Here is a 16,155-nt window from a genome sequence, read left to right on the forward strand (position 1 = left end):
CAATAAGTGATATTGGGGCTGTAGATTAGTGGGCAGAGAGAGATCAAGAGCATTGCAGAGATAACGATGTGCTGCGACTGGGAGAGGAAAGAACAAAGCTATTCCTTCATAGTTTCCACCCACCTGAACACATGACAACTGACATGAATTAAATTTTCCCAAATGTGGACAAAACAATTAAGTTCATCAAAAGGAATGAGATGCCCCAGAATGAAGGGATATTGACCCATGCTTTGATGCTCTGGGTAGGGAAACTGGGTATCAAATGTTTCTTGTAGACATTTGGAAAACGTTTCACCGAGCAGCATGAAAAATGTTAACCATGCCAAACTTTTACTTTTATTTTTCTTTCTTAAAACTTCTTACAAAAAATAAAAGCTGCTATTATAAATGCCTATCGGAGGAAAATTGAAATAGAGTCCTCATATATTGACAACATATTTTTTGTTTGTTTGTTTTCAGATGAACTGCTTCAGAAAGAGCAAAACTACTCCGATGATGTCTTGGCCAATATGATCAGCGAGCCCAGGATCAGCTATGGAAATGATGCCCTCATGCCTTCATTGACTGAAACTAAAACCACGGTTGAACTTCTTCCAGTTGATGGAGAATTCAGCCTAGATGACCTTCAGCCATGGCATCCTTTTGGTGTTGATTCTGTCCCAGCCAACACTGAAAATGAAGGTAATGTAGAATCACTGAGAGAAGGCCCCACCCAGAGTGTTTTGAAGTGAGTTGGTGTGTGATGATTGATTCATGCCCTAAAAATCTGGGCCTTTCTCACTTAATTAGGAAATTATACATTTTGATTGTGGGAAATGGTCTGCCACACCTGCCTGGCTTCCTTAATGGGACAGAGAATCCTGACTACATCATAAATCTCAATGTTGAATTTCATCTACTCCCCTTATTATAAAAAAGCAACATTTAAGTGATATTCTGTACATTAATGTATTAGAAGTATGTGCATTTTAAAATCACTTAAACAGCAGCTTTTAATATCTAGCATCAAAATGAATAAGCACACAACCCTAGAGTCATACTAAAAATAAAACGTTGTGGTATAAGTATACAAGTGATTTTACGGATGAGAATATTTTCCAGTATTTATTGCCAGTGCATTCTGCATGCGCTCAGCATTTTGTAACTGAACAGTGAAAGCTTCCAAAGGAGTACTTTGTGTAGCTCATGGAATAAGCAGTTGAGACAATCCTATGCTTTTCATGTTTTTAATTTTAAATAATTTCTATCTAATTATTAAATTTAAAAATAATTGGGCATTTTACTGCCAGGGCCGTAGAAAGGCCAAGTTGTGTCGAGGTGCCTGAACCACATTAATCAGAAATCTAGAAAACTCTTACTTGTTCACTTCCCTTAAGTTTCTTCTTATGTAAGTGTTGAGATGAATTAACAAAGGGAAACAAACTCCACCAATTTAGTGAGAGAAACTCAGTCAAGGTTAATTGAAACAGAAAAATGAGCATTTATGAAAGAACAGTAGATTCTACTTTAAGATGACACTGTTGCTTCCCTGGGCAGATAAATTGCATCTAGATGTGTGGTTCTTATTTCTTTTAATAAGTTCCTAATAAAGATGCACAAACAACTCTGCTTTGACTAATACTGTTTAATTTTGGATTATTGGGCATTTTAATACGTGCTACATTCATCTGTTGTGGCACTTTCAGTGTTTACTTTGTAAATCTTTTATAGCCATTCAAGGAGTATTGAAGGGTCTTTATAGACAAGAATATTCGTATTGTTGTTGTTGCTTCACAAATAATTAATCATAGTACATGTGGGATTAAATATACCCCCGTAGAGAGATTTAAGATACACTATAATGAATAGTTGATATAATAGGAGTAGCCGTTAGATGCGAGATGCTGAGCCCACCCAGGAATGACCCTTAGAGGAGATTCTCGGTCTCTGGATAATGTGGCACATGGCTTATCTAACAATTTTAACTTGGGTGTTTTGGTAATTTGATCATTGTTTAATGACTAGCCAGTCTACAGATGCTAATACTGCTTTGTTTTAGCTGGAAGTAAATCTAATTTTTGAAATTCTGGTGATCAGAAATTCTGCGTGTTAGTCATTTGGCCTGGGAGCGTTAACTCCCTAAATGCAAACATTAACACAAATGCAATGCTATTCCTTTGTGGCATTGATAGACAACATACTTCACTATTATCCAAAGCAGCCCTTACAATGTGTTGGGTAAACCAGTTTAGATTTAACGTGCACATCAGAATACAAATTTTTTGAACAGACACTGATATCTGTCAGGTAAATTAAATATGTATTTATGTGGCAGACTGATTCTAAATGAACTGTTACATCGTGTTTTTCTCAACGTTGTCACAGCTGCATGAGATGTTTTTAATCATTGAAAAAGGAATTCATGAAGTTGAGTGATGGTAAGAAAGAACAAGTGAAAGCAAATCCAGCATTAAGGTCATAATTAGGTATTTCAATCTAGCACCTCCCCCTTCTGGAGGTGTGTTTAAGCGATCATCAGGATATAGTATATGCAAAACTGTTGTCTATCCCGACATCCTTTTATCTTGCTGGTGTGATGGGGGATGATTTAAGTGTGAGACTTCTTACTTGCATTCTGAATTTCCCTGTGGATTGCATATTTGTGTAAAAGAATAAGTGTTATTTTAGCAGTTTCTCTCTATTTAGAATTGCTTTCCATCTGCAATTGTTTGCAGACCTTGGTTAGAAGTTAAGGAGCCAGTGAAAAATTGATTTCTCTGCAGTCTAAGTTTAAGCCTGCTACGATCCAGCAAATCCCCTCAGACTTCTGAAAGTCCCCCGCTCTCCCTGCGTATACACTAAGTTGATTCCCCAATAAATATCCAATGTAAATTATATTCAGGGATGAATATAAACCTATATGAACTCTTAAATCTTTGATCATGTGAGTTATCTTCCAGTTACTGTGAAATATTGACAGGTTTACAAAATCTGTTCCTTTCTAGTTTTAAAAAAGATAATTTAAGTCCACGTAATAAGACCAAGAAATGAGGCATATTGTATTTAAAAAACTTGGAAAAGAGAATTTCACAGGTACTCTTATTTTAACAATGAATTATAATACAAATTAACATATTTCTATCTTAGTTAGTAATGCATAGCCATCACATTTGCCAGTGTCTAGCTCAGCTCAGCTTAGCTAGATATACTTCCCCTAACACTTCTGAAGAAACTGAGTGAAATCCCTGCCCCACTGAAGTCAAATAAGAGTTTTTGCCAGTGTTTTCACCCTATGGGTTTTCCCCCGACAGACACAGTTGTCCTCAGTGAGGAATAGACTTTTTTCTAAAATTATATTTTTGTTAACATAACTTTACGCTATCGTGATGTGGCCAATCACCACTTCTGCCTCTCTTGATTCCATGGAAAATTGTACCACTACCCCTGCCAGTTGGTCTATCTTGGATTTTGAGTTCTTTGGGGAAGGACTGCTCCTGCTTTTTCTTTTGGAAAGAAAAGCACATTGTGCTTTTTCTTTTGGAAAGAAAAGCACATTATGGGTGTTTCCAGATTAAATAAAAGTTACCTATATAAGTGCTAGAAATGCTCATATTCCCCTCAGATATCTTAATATTAGATGTAAAGTAAAGCAAGGGCACACTGAATGAAACCTGCATAGTCATCCCATCATGCAAAAAAGTAGGTACAATAATTAACTTCCTGGAGCCAAGCTTTTATGGAAAATAGCATTGGGCTCTGATTTTGTGCACTTGCTGATCTGTGCCTAAAATTACCATATTTGCATGTGAAAATGAGGTCAGTATATATACAGAAAGTTTTGGTGCATGCAGAATTAGTGTACTACTTGAAAACTTGGACTGCAGTGTACCATGTGTCGTCTTAGTACTGTGGTTATCATATCTTTGCACATAGTCATCCTGTACATTACAGACTTATCTACCACTTCACATCTTCCTCTGGCACCCCCCCTTTCTTCAAAGAACATATCTAAGTCAGTGCTCTCCCTTATGCACACCTCATGACCTGAAATATGCCCACCTGCTGTTGCCCATGTGAGGAAACCCTACCTGGGGATTGTTTTGCAGACATGTGCATTGTGGTTGTTCTACTCTGTTTCCAGCTGCCCTGGCTCTTCTTCCCTAAGCATACGAACAGTCATCATTGCAGACAATACCCTTATGTTGCCAAGTAACTGACAGCACTAAAGCTGCTAGCACAGAATTGCAAGGCCTACTTTGCACAGGAAGGATGTCTACATGCTATAATAGGAAGGCAACATAGTACAGCCAGGGCAGGGGATTAGGAGTCAGGAGTGCCAGGCCAAAAATTTCAGAAGTGACTAATGATTTTTGAGTGCCTGAATATTGGGTGTCCAGTTAGAAAAACTTTAAAAGGGGCCTGATTTTCAGAAGGTAGATGCTCAGCACTTTCTGAAAATCAGGCCCCATTAAGGTGTCTCATATTGGGCACCTAGAAATGGAAGATTCCAAAATCACTAGTTACTTTTGCAGATCTTGAGGTTTTGTTCCCAGCTTTAGCCTTCCTATGTGACCTTGGGCAAGTCACTTCCCTGTGTGTGTCAATTTAACCATCTGTAAAATGGGGGGAAATGATACTTGCCTTCCTTTCATAAAGCACTTTGAGAACTATGGGTGATAAGAACTGTAGAAGTATTATTATTATTTCCCCCATCCCCAGAAGTATTGGGCCAGCCAAATGTAGCCACACCAATTTACAGCAATCAGTTCCCTTCTCCTCTTCCCCATTCAGCTGCCACCATTTTTCCTGCCAGTTCTCCTAATTTTTCAGTGACTGACATAATTTTACTCGTCCATTCAGCTATCACTTCTGCAGTGTCTATATATCCTTTGCAAGAACATATTCAGTCCCTGCTTTGAAGTACCAAGTATAACAGCATACAGGTGCCAGATGAGCAGGGGGGGAAATGTTCAGCGAATACGGGAACTGGGCGAGGAGAAGAAATATAATGACAACAGGGGAGGAAATAAGGGTAATGTTTCTGCAGCAGCAAGATATTTCAATCCTTCAGCACCAATCCTTTTCACTGAAAAATGCTGCTGCCCTGGAGGGCTGTAACCCACAATTTGAGAAACCTAGCAAAAGGCTTAGATGAGAAAACATTTAGTGGCTGTACTTTTATTTAGCATTGTACAAAAAGCAGTTTCTAGTATATCTTGTGAAGGCAATCACATAGGCTACTGATGGTGCTCTGAATTTCCAGGAAGATGACTTGATAACTGATCCATCTTTACTTCCCCGTATAGATAAGCATGGAGTGTTCTAAGAAAACAATGCAATCCCCTTGAGAAAAGCCCCTTTCAGCACTCAGTAGCAGAGCTGGTTGGGAATATTCCATCTGACTGATTTCCTGTCAGAAAATGCACTTTCCACAAAACATTATTTTGTCTCAGTTCAACCCAAACCAGCATATTTTGTTTTTAACTGATCCAGTCTGTTTTGTTTCTAATCAGTTCAACAAAACATTAAATTACATTTCCCTATCAGCACATTGCCTTTTGAGAGTTGTAATTTGGGACCCTCCTTTTTTTCCCTTCAAGCCAGGTTCCCTGGAGGACATCTTTTATAATGCAATGTGGATTTCCCTCTCATTGAGCAGTGTGGTGCATCAAGGCACTTACATGACTGGGAATAAATTATGGGAAATGTTGTCCAGTCAGGGAGCCTGGCCCATGGGAGAGAATGGGGCCATCAGGCCTCTGAACTACACCTCCCATGAGGCAATTCACCACTTTGGGAAAATGTATTTTAATATTGAACTGGCTCAAAACTAAGCAGCTCAGGTCAGTAAACAAACAATACATTTTAATTTTGTGAATATCACTGTGGTTTATATTCAGAAATTCCATTCCACAAAAAAATTTGAAATTTAAACTTTGTCCCAATTCAGGATAAAAGCAAATGTTGAAATGTCAGAATTTCCTATAAGACAGAAATTCCCATTTTCACCCTGCTGTTCAGTAGCAACTCCTTTGTCTTATTTCGGCTTCACCATCACTAATCAGAAAGTTCAGATAACCATCCCAAAATTCAAATGCATAACAGAACCCTGTCTAAATACCGTGGTTCTGGAAAACCAGGCTGTGACTTTCACAAGCCATCTGGTACTTTGTACCCTATTTCCAGAGGAACCAAAAGCAGAAACCAAGTTTTTTGTGCCATTTTGGCACTTCCCATGCCAACTGGAACAAAGAAGCACAAAGTAGCATAAAATAAGAAAAATGATGATGATGGAGGGGAGGAATAACACCAATTTTTTTTTAAACTTCCCCAACAGGTTCAAGTTTGGATTTAGCTAAGATTATAGGTGAAGGGTCAGGTTATTCACTTTCCTATTTACTATTAGTGCTGATGGCCTCCAAAAAGTATTACGCCAGTCTTCAGCCATGTATGGCCTCTGTGTGAGAATATAAAGTATTTAAAGATGTGAATGAGGGGCACAGAAAATATGGTTGTTCTTAAAGTCCCTTTCCACTGTTAAAATGGAAGATAATCTAATTAGATGGACAATTTTACTGCATACAAACCAAAATATACTAGGAACTACATTATTATATATTTCTCTAATGCCTGTAACTGTTGCCTTCAAAAGTTGTTAATCTGGAAAATAAACTAAGATTTAGTGGGTGTGTAGAAATTAGCAATGATTAAAACTAGCTACAAGGACTCATGTCAATTCCTGTTCCCAAGTATAATCAAAAGTCAGGAAGATGTTTCTAAGCATATAATGTATAAAGCCTTACCCTACTCACTGTAAAATTCTTTGATCTTGATAGTTTCTAATTTGAGCAGTATCCAGAATATAAAGCGCTGGATGAACATGTCAGCAATAAAATACACTATTGAAGTTTTTCCCATCGCCTTCCTTTTATTTCCAGGATTAATTTAAGGCAAATCTTTTCCAGCTGCTGCTGTTATAACTTTGTTTATGGCATATGTCTCTCCTGCACTATCCCAACAAAAGAGCAGTTGACTTATCATTTTGGGTTTTTTGTTTGCTTTTATTTTTTTTGCACATGCCCAGTTGAGCCAGTTGATGCCCGCCCAGCTGCAGACAGAGGACTGACCACAAGACCAGGTATATAACTTGCATGGCTTTTACCTAACCTATGTTTTTCCCAGCATTTCTGTGACCTGCTATGATCACCTTTTCTTTGTTATTACCCCCTGATAAACTGTAGTGTCATGTAATGAACCAGTATAGATGGGGAATTGCAGCCAGAATTTTAAAAGGGGCTCTCACAAATCTTCCCCCCAAGCCTCTGAGTACTCTCTCTATATCAGTATGTGCTTGCAAAAAGGACGGGGGAGAAGACTGGAGGAACTGTCCATTTTTTTTCTTCCCATGTAGCAAAAGTAGTTGTTTTTTTTTGTTTGTTTGTTTTATAAACAAGAGGGAAGCAGCACTGCTGCGCATATAGACAACCCTTTGGAAGTATATGTATACTTTGTTCCTGAAAAATAGATGTTTTTTTTGTAAATTGAAAATAGTGCAGGGTTCAGCTTCTACAGTTTGGAAATTGATGGGGCCATTAAAACTTTTTAGGGGGTTCAGGGGGCAGGACTTACTTTTTTAAATACCAGCCACTTGATGCAATTTCCAAAGGCGAAGTTGCTTTTTCAGATATCTTTTTACAAGCTTAGTCTCTTAGCCTGCAGAAGAGAAGAATGAGGGGGGATTTGATAGCTGCTTTCAACTACCTAAAATGGGGTAGCAGATGAAAGAACAAGGAGTAATAGTCTCAAGTTGCAGTGGGGGAGGTTTAGGTCGGATATTAGGGAGAACTTTTTCACTAGGAGGGTGGTGAAGCACTGGAATGACAGACCTGTCTGAGATAATTTAGTTGGTGTTGGTCCTGGTCCTGTTTTGAGCAGGGGGTCGGACTAGGTGACCTCCTGAGGTCCCTTCCAACCCTGATATTCTATGAAGCTCAGGAAGAAGTCCTTTCTAGTAGTAGTCTCTCTCCAGGTCTGACTCCATTGAAGGCAGAGCAATTGCTCCAACCTTCCCTTCATGGCAGAATTTAGATTTCCCTCCAGCACATCAGTGATATTAGATTAATCAATTCTTGGATCAGAATTTCAGCACTTCAACAACACAATTTTTAAAAGCAAGTGTAACATTTACCATCCCATCCCCCCGCCAAAAAAAATCAATCTTTCTCTCTCCCCTTCCAAATTTCTGATACTGAATAAGTAACACTTGTGTGTGTAAATCTTTTAGCTAAAATGACTAGTATTTACTACCTTCAGAAGATGTTGTAATAATAAAAACCCACATCTTCCAAAGCAAGTTGAAGTACAGTTCACAAGATTCAGCCTGGTAACGTGATTGTACCATCATTCTAACTGACTGACTCTTTTTAGTTTTGTGCAGAGCCCCAATTTATTCTATTTAGGATAAGTGGGCCAGGAATTCCATTAGTTACAAATCTAGACATATGCTATTCTAAACATATTGGGATCAGCGAATATCCTCATAGCACCTAAGTATTTTTGTCTTCTTGGATATATATCTTCCTAAAGAAGGGTAGAAATATCATAGTGTATGCAGCATTTTGCATATGAATATTTTATTTTCATTCTCCCTCACCCACAAAATATACTCATTCTTTAATCCTAACCTTGTAACCTGTCTGCTTTACAAGGATTTTTCTTCTCATAGTTCTTTTCCTTCATAATGTCTTATTCACTCATGTATGCTTGTTATCTTGTTGATATGCATAATCAAAAGCCTGCTGCTAAGAGACCCATGTTCCTTGTTAAATATTTTTCACAAATGATGGGTGAAAAGTCTGGTGGGTGTTGTTATGAGAAGACATTCTCTTGCTCCAGTTTGCCACATTCAGGCTTCATCTCATTAAGTGATAGCTATCATTAAACCCTTGATAATGGGGTTCGTTCTTTCTTCTTGTACATTCCTTTGGCTGGCAGTGGTATTGTACCAAGAGTACTGGTGCCGGTGTAGTTAATGATCTATCCAAGGTTGTATGTTAGATTTCTGAGAGGGGCTGTGATATTTTGAAAGGTGATTTTTTTTTTATAGCTTCAAATTTCCAAAAGTGAAAGAAGGCAGTTTTACTGCTCATAAGTTATATTGAGTATTTCTTTAACTCTTCACTGCTTGAGTTTTAGGTGACATTCACTCAAGTGCAAATGGGGCATTGTGCAACAGCCTCTTCAACACTTAAGCCTTTAACATGGAGTTTGAGTGCTGGGGAGGTCCCATTGTAGTCACTTAATTTATCCTTTGCCTCAGTGCCCTGCTTTCTTATAGTCCCCTTGAGTAAATGTTACCCTTGTGAATATCGCCATTCCATGTAAGTGCAAACTTATCAATAAAGGAGCACAATTACTCTGGCAGGCCAACTAAAATCTAATGCTGGAACTAATGTCTGTGCCTGCACCCTGAGGTTGTTGGCATAAACCAACTTCTGTGGTTCAGTTAGAAGAAGATGGGGAAAGTGGCTACCTTGTGTTATTATTTTTTTGCACTAACTGAAAATAGCATATCCCTTTTACATTACCTGGAAAAGCTTCTTAACATCTATGCTTCCAGATATTTTTTGTCTTTAGAAAAACCTAATGGATTTTTAGCCAATTAACCTTTTTTAAAACATTAGCAGATTCCATTAAATAAAACTGCCAAGTTCCCTTTGCGTTTGTGTGGTTAAGTACTCACGTCAGGAATTGTCCAAGTTAATAGGGTGATCTAGTAGGTAAAGTATTGACTTGGACTCAGGAGACCTGACATTCATCTACAAGTTTCCTATATGACCTTGGGTGAGTCGCTTAACTTACCCTTTGCCTCACTTCCCTGTCAGTAAAACAGTGATAAAGCTTTCCTAACTCGGATGCTGTAATAAAAAAAAAAATCCATTTTAGGCAACAAGGAAAAGCTTTATACAAGTAATTACTGAAAATAGAGGATTATACTGGAAATATTTATGCATTCTTAGCTAGATTGGATTTACTCTCTGCTTCAAGTACAGCATTCCAAGATGCCTTGTACAACATATTATAATATACTATATACATAAGAGACAACATAGTATCCTTCACCACTCTGTCTCTGCACAACAAGTAAGAGAGAAGGCTTTCACGGAACTCAGAGGTCTCTGTGTTGACTTCATGAGGAAGTCTTGAGGGCATTGCTAATACCCATCTGATGTTAGGATGAGCCAAACAATTATGCATTAGGGTCAAACAACCTTTTTTGCCAGGTTTTTAATTAAATAACATTCACTTAAGCTCTGATCTCAGCAACAAAAGGAGTCATAGTAAATGGAGCCACTGCATATTATCAGTGGACACACTGAATTCTTAAAAATCTGAGCAAACACCATAGTGAAACTTTCTGCCAGTCTGCCCAAAGTGTGAGTGTCTAGCAACAAATACCCACCTGATTTTCCGTCACACATTGAAGTTGTAATTTTAAAATACTTCTGAAGCATTCAGAGCTTATACATTAGTCACGTTCCAGAATTCCAACTAAAGTAGATAATCAAACTCAAAGTATTAAATACAAAAGGAATGCTGTAAGCTTTAAAATTACCCTTCTGTCTGAATTTTTAAAGCACTTATTACAAGTAAAACCAATGTATAATAGCTGAAAAAGGAAACTATTTTTCTTTGTATATAGTTGGTTTCACTGAATTTTTTGTATAGAGATCAGCTTTCAAGTGTTCTTTCAGCTGTTCTTTCATACATCAGTAGAGGAGAGAAAAACATTGTGAAATAGGAGGGTGTGTTTGAAGAACCACAAATATTAGCAGAGGGACTCAAAGGCAGGTGAAATACCTGACACTACTTTAAACAATTTTTTAAAAATGGTAGTGATTCCAACTGGTTTCCCTTTAAAGGGTCCTCATGTCACCATCTTGACTCTTCAGTTTCTGCTTCTGCAGGGTGAAAATATCGATGTCTGTCATCCATAATCAGGCTTTCCTTGTGGTCTTGGAAACAAATGAACATCTTGACTCAAATATATTGTCATGAGCTAACTTGTTAGACTTGCCAGTGGGTGCTCAGAACCTTAAAAAAAAAACCCAAACAGATATTTAATGCCTCCACATGTACACAAAAAAAAAGCTGATATATTGGCAAGTACAGTAACAACTCACTTAAGGTTGTAGTTATGTTTCTGAAAAATGTGACTAAGTGAAACTATGTTAAGCGAATCCAATTTTCCCCATAAGAATTAATGTAAATGGGGGGGGGGTTAGGTTCCAGGGAAATTTTTTTTGCCAGACAAAAGGCGTTATATACACTTTAGACAAGCAATTTAATAAAGGTATAAGTTTTAAACAATTTTAAATAAACCATTTAATATTACAGTCATCACTGCTGAGTGTGAAGCTTGGTGGGGGGATAGTGTGCAGATGCTGTGTGTTTACAAACATACTGTACATATAGTACAGTATTATAGTTGTGAGGTGCCCGTCCTTACCCCACACAGGCACAGTGCACTGGCACTGGAGACAATGAGGTAGGCTTTTGAAATGAAGCTTAATGCTTCAGCTCACTCTGCTTCCTATATGTCATTCACAAAAGATGGAACAGAGGTAGAATTGTGCCTAAATACATTCACTACCCCCCGCCCCTGAAAAGGAAGTAAGCTAAGAGAGTAAAGAGGTTTGTGGGAAGATAAAGGTACGGAGGTATTCAAAACCTCATATGCTGAGCAGTCAGCCATGAGCTGTATTTTCTTTTCAATTTAATTTTATAAATAATTATGTATTTATTACCTTACAAAAACTGTTCCATACAATGAGAACTTTATAGTGTATAGTATAGCCCAGAACAAAATGTATTGCCAAGTTTTGAAAACCCCTCTTATAGAAAGGATTTGTAATGAAAAGAGTAACACCTCTTAGCTGATAGCTGCACTGTAAGTGCTGCTTTAATAATATGTTTTCTTTCCAGAGGTCATGTGTGCATTGTTTAATTTCTTAAAGCTGAATTCTTAGTGCATGTGCCAGAGTAAATTTTTATTGTTAATATCACCATGAAAATACACAAATGAGCCCATTACATCTCAGGTTTCAGAGTAGCAACCATGTTAGTCTGTATTCGCAAAAAGAAAAAGGAGTACTCATGGCACCTTAGAGACTAACAAATTTATTTGAGCATAAGCTTTTGTGAGTTACAGCTAACTTCATTGGATGCATTCAGTAACTCCACATTAACTTGGCAGCCCTGGTCTAGGAAAGTGAAGGCAAAATTAGAAAGCTAGCCTATTTATTCAATACTGACAGAATTTCCAACGCTCAGTACAAATAAAAATGCTAGTGTTGCCTTCATATTAGGTCAGATTCTTATTTGTCAGTACCCTTGCTAAATCCAGATACCACCATCTGACAATGGGTCTTTATGGGCCAGGGTGCACAGATATTATAGCATCACTTCTTCCTACTCGTATTGAAGTAGTATTGAAATTCTTATTGAATGTGAAAACACTGGTTTTCAAATTACTTGGCCTTTTAGGATTTTCCCAACATAGCTGTCAGGCTTTTATTTAAATATTTATCTAATAATTTTGTGGGGACTGTGCTCATAAAACCTTTTCTATTTCCTCTTTTCATCCTGTCCCCCTACTGCTGTAGCAAATTCAGTAACCTGTCGTCCTTGCTTCTGTTATATTATAGCGGGCTTAGGTAGTACTAGCCAATATATGTAAAGACTCCCTAAAAGACCATTTGTGTTGTAGTATTATTAAAACATCTGTGATGTTCTATCGGAAGTGTGGGCAGACAGTACACACGTGAATTATTGATGATTTTTGTACCATGAATAATCGCTCTTCTCTTCTAGTGAAATTTAATTCAGTTGTTTTAACCAAAGCAAAAAGAAAAAGGATACCCCAGCAACACCTCACCATGTGACTCTGTTTTGTACTTTACTTTTATAAGGGGCTGGGGGGGGGGGGAGCCGAGTTACTTTTACTTGGCCGTAAGACACTTTCTCTGATGAAACCTGGCAAATAAATTCTTGGGTTAGGAGCAAAGCAATTTTTTTAAAAAAAGTTTAGAAATCTATTTCCTGAAGTTGGCTGAAACTGTGATCTTCTATATATTTTCAGACACTTTTTATACTTCTGAATCCAAAAATCATTTGCAGGTTTTTTTCCAAATAGGAAATTTTCAAATCATTAGTTTATAAATAACATCCTAGTTATTTCTGTGCATGCACAGGGGTATTTTTAAAAATAATTTCCATGAGAATTTACAGTGCATTTGCACAACAGCTGCATTGACTCATGCCAGGGAGAGGCCTGCCAAATTTGATTCATTTTGGGTTTTTTGCATTAATTTAAAAGCAAGTTTTAAAATGAAGGATTTTATACTGAGTTTCAGGGAGATTTTAAAAATCTTCTTTGAATTTGCTCACTATGGTTCTCATAGAGAGCCCTGCAGTAATGCATGGAGTAAGAAGAGTTAACAAAACATAGATTTTATCAACTCCTAAGGAGCATCTGCAAAATTATTAATTCCCTGCAGTTACACAGCAGTTTTCACCCAGAGATCTCTCATACATCTTTACAGACGTACATCACCTTCATTTTACGGCTGAGGAAAACGAGGCACAGAAAGCTTAAATGCCTTGCCCAAGATCAGGCAGCAAATAAGTTGCAGTGTGTGGAGTAAGAGCTACAGTCACCTGCTTCCCAGTCACTTAATCAGACCACTAGGTCATAGCTCCCTTTCCATGCAGATTTTCCCTTGGAAAAATATATAACGCACAATCTGTTACAGAGGGAATGTCAGTCAGAGCACACACAAAAATAAATAGCTATCACATTTCCCAGAGTACTAAAATAGTAATTGGGGAACGCAGGATAGGGGACAATGGAAAAGGAGATCAGGATAAATAAAAGACAAAAAACAAAACTACATAAATTCTGTTGGTCCCAAATATAGAGCCAGTACAAACCGCCTTGTGTTCCCTCCCAGCACCTCCTTAGGCAAATAGCAAGTTGAGATGGGTGAAGTCAGAGGCCAACTTAAAACAAAATAACAATATAAACGAATACAGGTGTTCTTACAAAGTAGCCACCCCAAGGAGGGAAAGATCATCCTTACATTGCTCTGGTCTAGATTTCAGTGTGCAGTTAGGCTGGCTCTTGGTGGTAGGATTGCCAGTTTAGTTGGATGTATTCCTGGAGGTTTCATCACACAACATAATCTTTAATTCCAGGAGACTCCAGGACAGTCCTGGAGGGTTGGCAACCCTACATAGTAGCCTGACTGACTCTCTTCAGCCTCCTGGATTTCTGCTCTATGCTGAGATGTACTGTTCAGTTTCCCAGAAATCCTAAAAGGACTCAGTCTTCCCTTGAGTAGGAATGTGGAGAGTCAGAAGAGTCCTCCCTGCCTTTGATGCTTCCCTTCCTGCTACACTCTAAACACAACCAACCAGAGTAAAACCAAAGCCTTTGGGTCGTCTGTATGTACAGAGCTGCAGCGGCACAGCTGTATCGATACAGCATGTCTGGTGAAGACACACTCTTGTCAGCAGTAAAAAACAACCACCACCACCACGCACCTCCCCGAACAGCAAAAGCCTCCCGCCGACATAGTGCTGTGCACACAACAGTTTATGCTGGCATAACTTCGGTTGCTCAGAGGTGAGGTTTATTCACGCCGCTGAGCAACATCAATGATGCCGGCATAAGCTGGTCTCTGGTTCTGGTAGTGGTTACTAGCCAGTTCTATCTCCACTCTGGACTCTAGGCAATCTGGGAAACAGTCCTGAATCTCAGTCATCAGTGCTGCTGTAGTCCAGGGGCAAGTCCCCCTTGACGCTCAGTCTGATATTTCAGGGGCACCCCGTCCAAAGGAGCTACACAGGAATGAAGATTGGTGTGGAACCCTGCAAACCAAAACCACCGAGTCCTGCACAGCTGTTTAACCAGTAGATGAAGCAATTACAAACTATGAAGTAAATGATCTTACAACTGGGTAGTTACCCAACGGAATTCATTCTCTCTCTTTTTAAAGGCCTCAACACATATTTACATAAACATGTATGTTGTTTATTTAGGACAGGAACAATCCCCACAGCAGCTGTTTTACTCTCTCAAGTAATTTAATATGAAATTTTAAAATTTCAATTGGTTTTTCTCTTAAGATAATAGGGCAAACTGTATTTTAAAACAGTTTAAAGAAATACATTTTAAAAAAAATAAGGCTGCTAAACAGTTACATATCACCTCATTTAATAAATCTAAATACTTAAAAGCAAGGCAAAACATATTTAAGTTTCATGTTTTTAGTTGCACATATAAGAAGAAAACGTTATTCTTATCAAGTATAAAGAAAAACATTTAATGAAAATCTAAAATTTCATTCATGGAAGTTTTATTTTTATCTATCCTCCCTCTGGTATCAAAGTATTTTCAGTTAAGGGATAATGTTAGAGGGGAAATATCAGTTAACAGTAAGAGTTTTAAATTAAAATACATAGAATTGCTGCATAAATGTATGTAATTTATAGTAAATATTTTTTCCTTTTGAACTTGCACTGAAGCTATTTGTCACTAATGTTTTCGTGTATTTTTTTCCACAGGTTTTATATTGTGTTTTTTATTTTGTACTTGCTAATGAAAGGACAGCATTTATTTTGTATCAGAGTTAAGGTTGTTTTTATGATGCAATTTATATTTCTGTATGCTTGATAAGAATAATGTATTTATTATGTGGACAGTGTAAGATTAACAATGTCCTTAACTATTTCTTGTTATATTACATTTGGCAAGACACTTAAATTCTGTTCTTCAGTTACTGCCTCTGGAAAAGGGTCATTACTTTTGCACATTCCCTCTAAACCAAGTGTGTATTTTGTGGGGCATGCAGGAGAGAGTGTCACTTAACCAGATCCAGGAGTTTCCTTTCACTTGGAAAATTAGTATTAGTCTGGTTTGGAGCTAGAAAGAAAATATTCTGTCACCTTTTTTATTTATTTAACCTCCCTCAGTTTCCTTGACTAAAGCATGATGTGTAGTTTTCAAATTGCAATTCCCTAAACATTTTACTATTCTTCCCCTTAGAAATTGCCTCTTGCAATGAGAAAAATGTCAAAATTCACTGTTTTAAATTTAATGGTGTAATGTGA

The 16,155-nt window shown here is 37.7% G+C and overlaps 1 protein-coding gene and 1 long non-coding RNA gene across 6 annotated transcripts in view; both read left to right on the forward strand.

Annotated features, from left to right (window-relative positions):
• LOC119850223 (amyloid beta precursor protein) overlaps nt 1-16,155 on the forward strand; it is a 296,641-nt gene that overhangs the window by 265,848 nt on the left and 14,638 nt on the right. For 3 of the 5 annotated variants that reach the window (XM_038388150.2, XM_038388153.2, XM_038388152.2), the window contains 2 exons: nt 463-684; nt 7,067-7,120. In XM_038388150.2, the coding sequence (XP_038244078.1) occupies nt 463-684; nt 7,067-7,120 (276 nt within the window). The remainder of the gene's footprint in view (nt 1-462; nt 685-7,066; nt 7,121-16,155) is intronic. The other 2 variants (XM_038388151.2, XM_038388154.2) reach the window with 1 other exon arrangement.
• On the forward strand, nt 11,048-13,908 carry LOC122458957. The gene is made up of 2 exons (XR_006279330.1): nt 11,048-12,083; nt 12,217-13,908. It is a non-coding gene; the product is annotated as an uncharacterized LOC122458957 (long non-coding RNA).

This window comes from Dermochelys coriacea, chromosome 1 (assembly GCF_009764565.3).
Source record: "Dermochelys coriacea isolate rDerCor1 chromosome 1, rDerCor1.pri.v4, whole genome shotgun sequence".
Taxonomy (NCBI): domain Eukaryota; kingdom Metazoa; phylum Chordata; order Testudines; family Dermochelyidae; genus Dermochelys; species Dermochelys coriacea.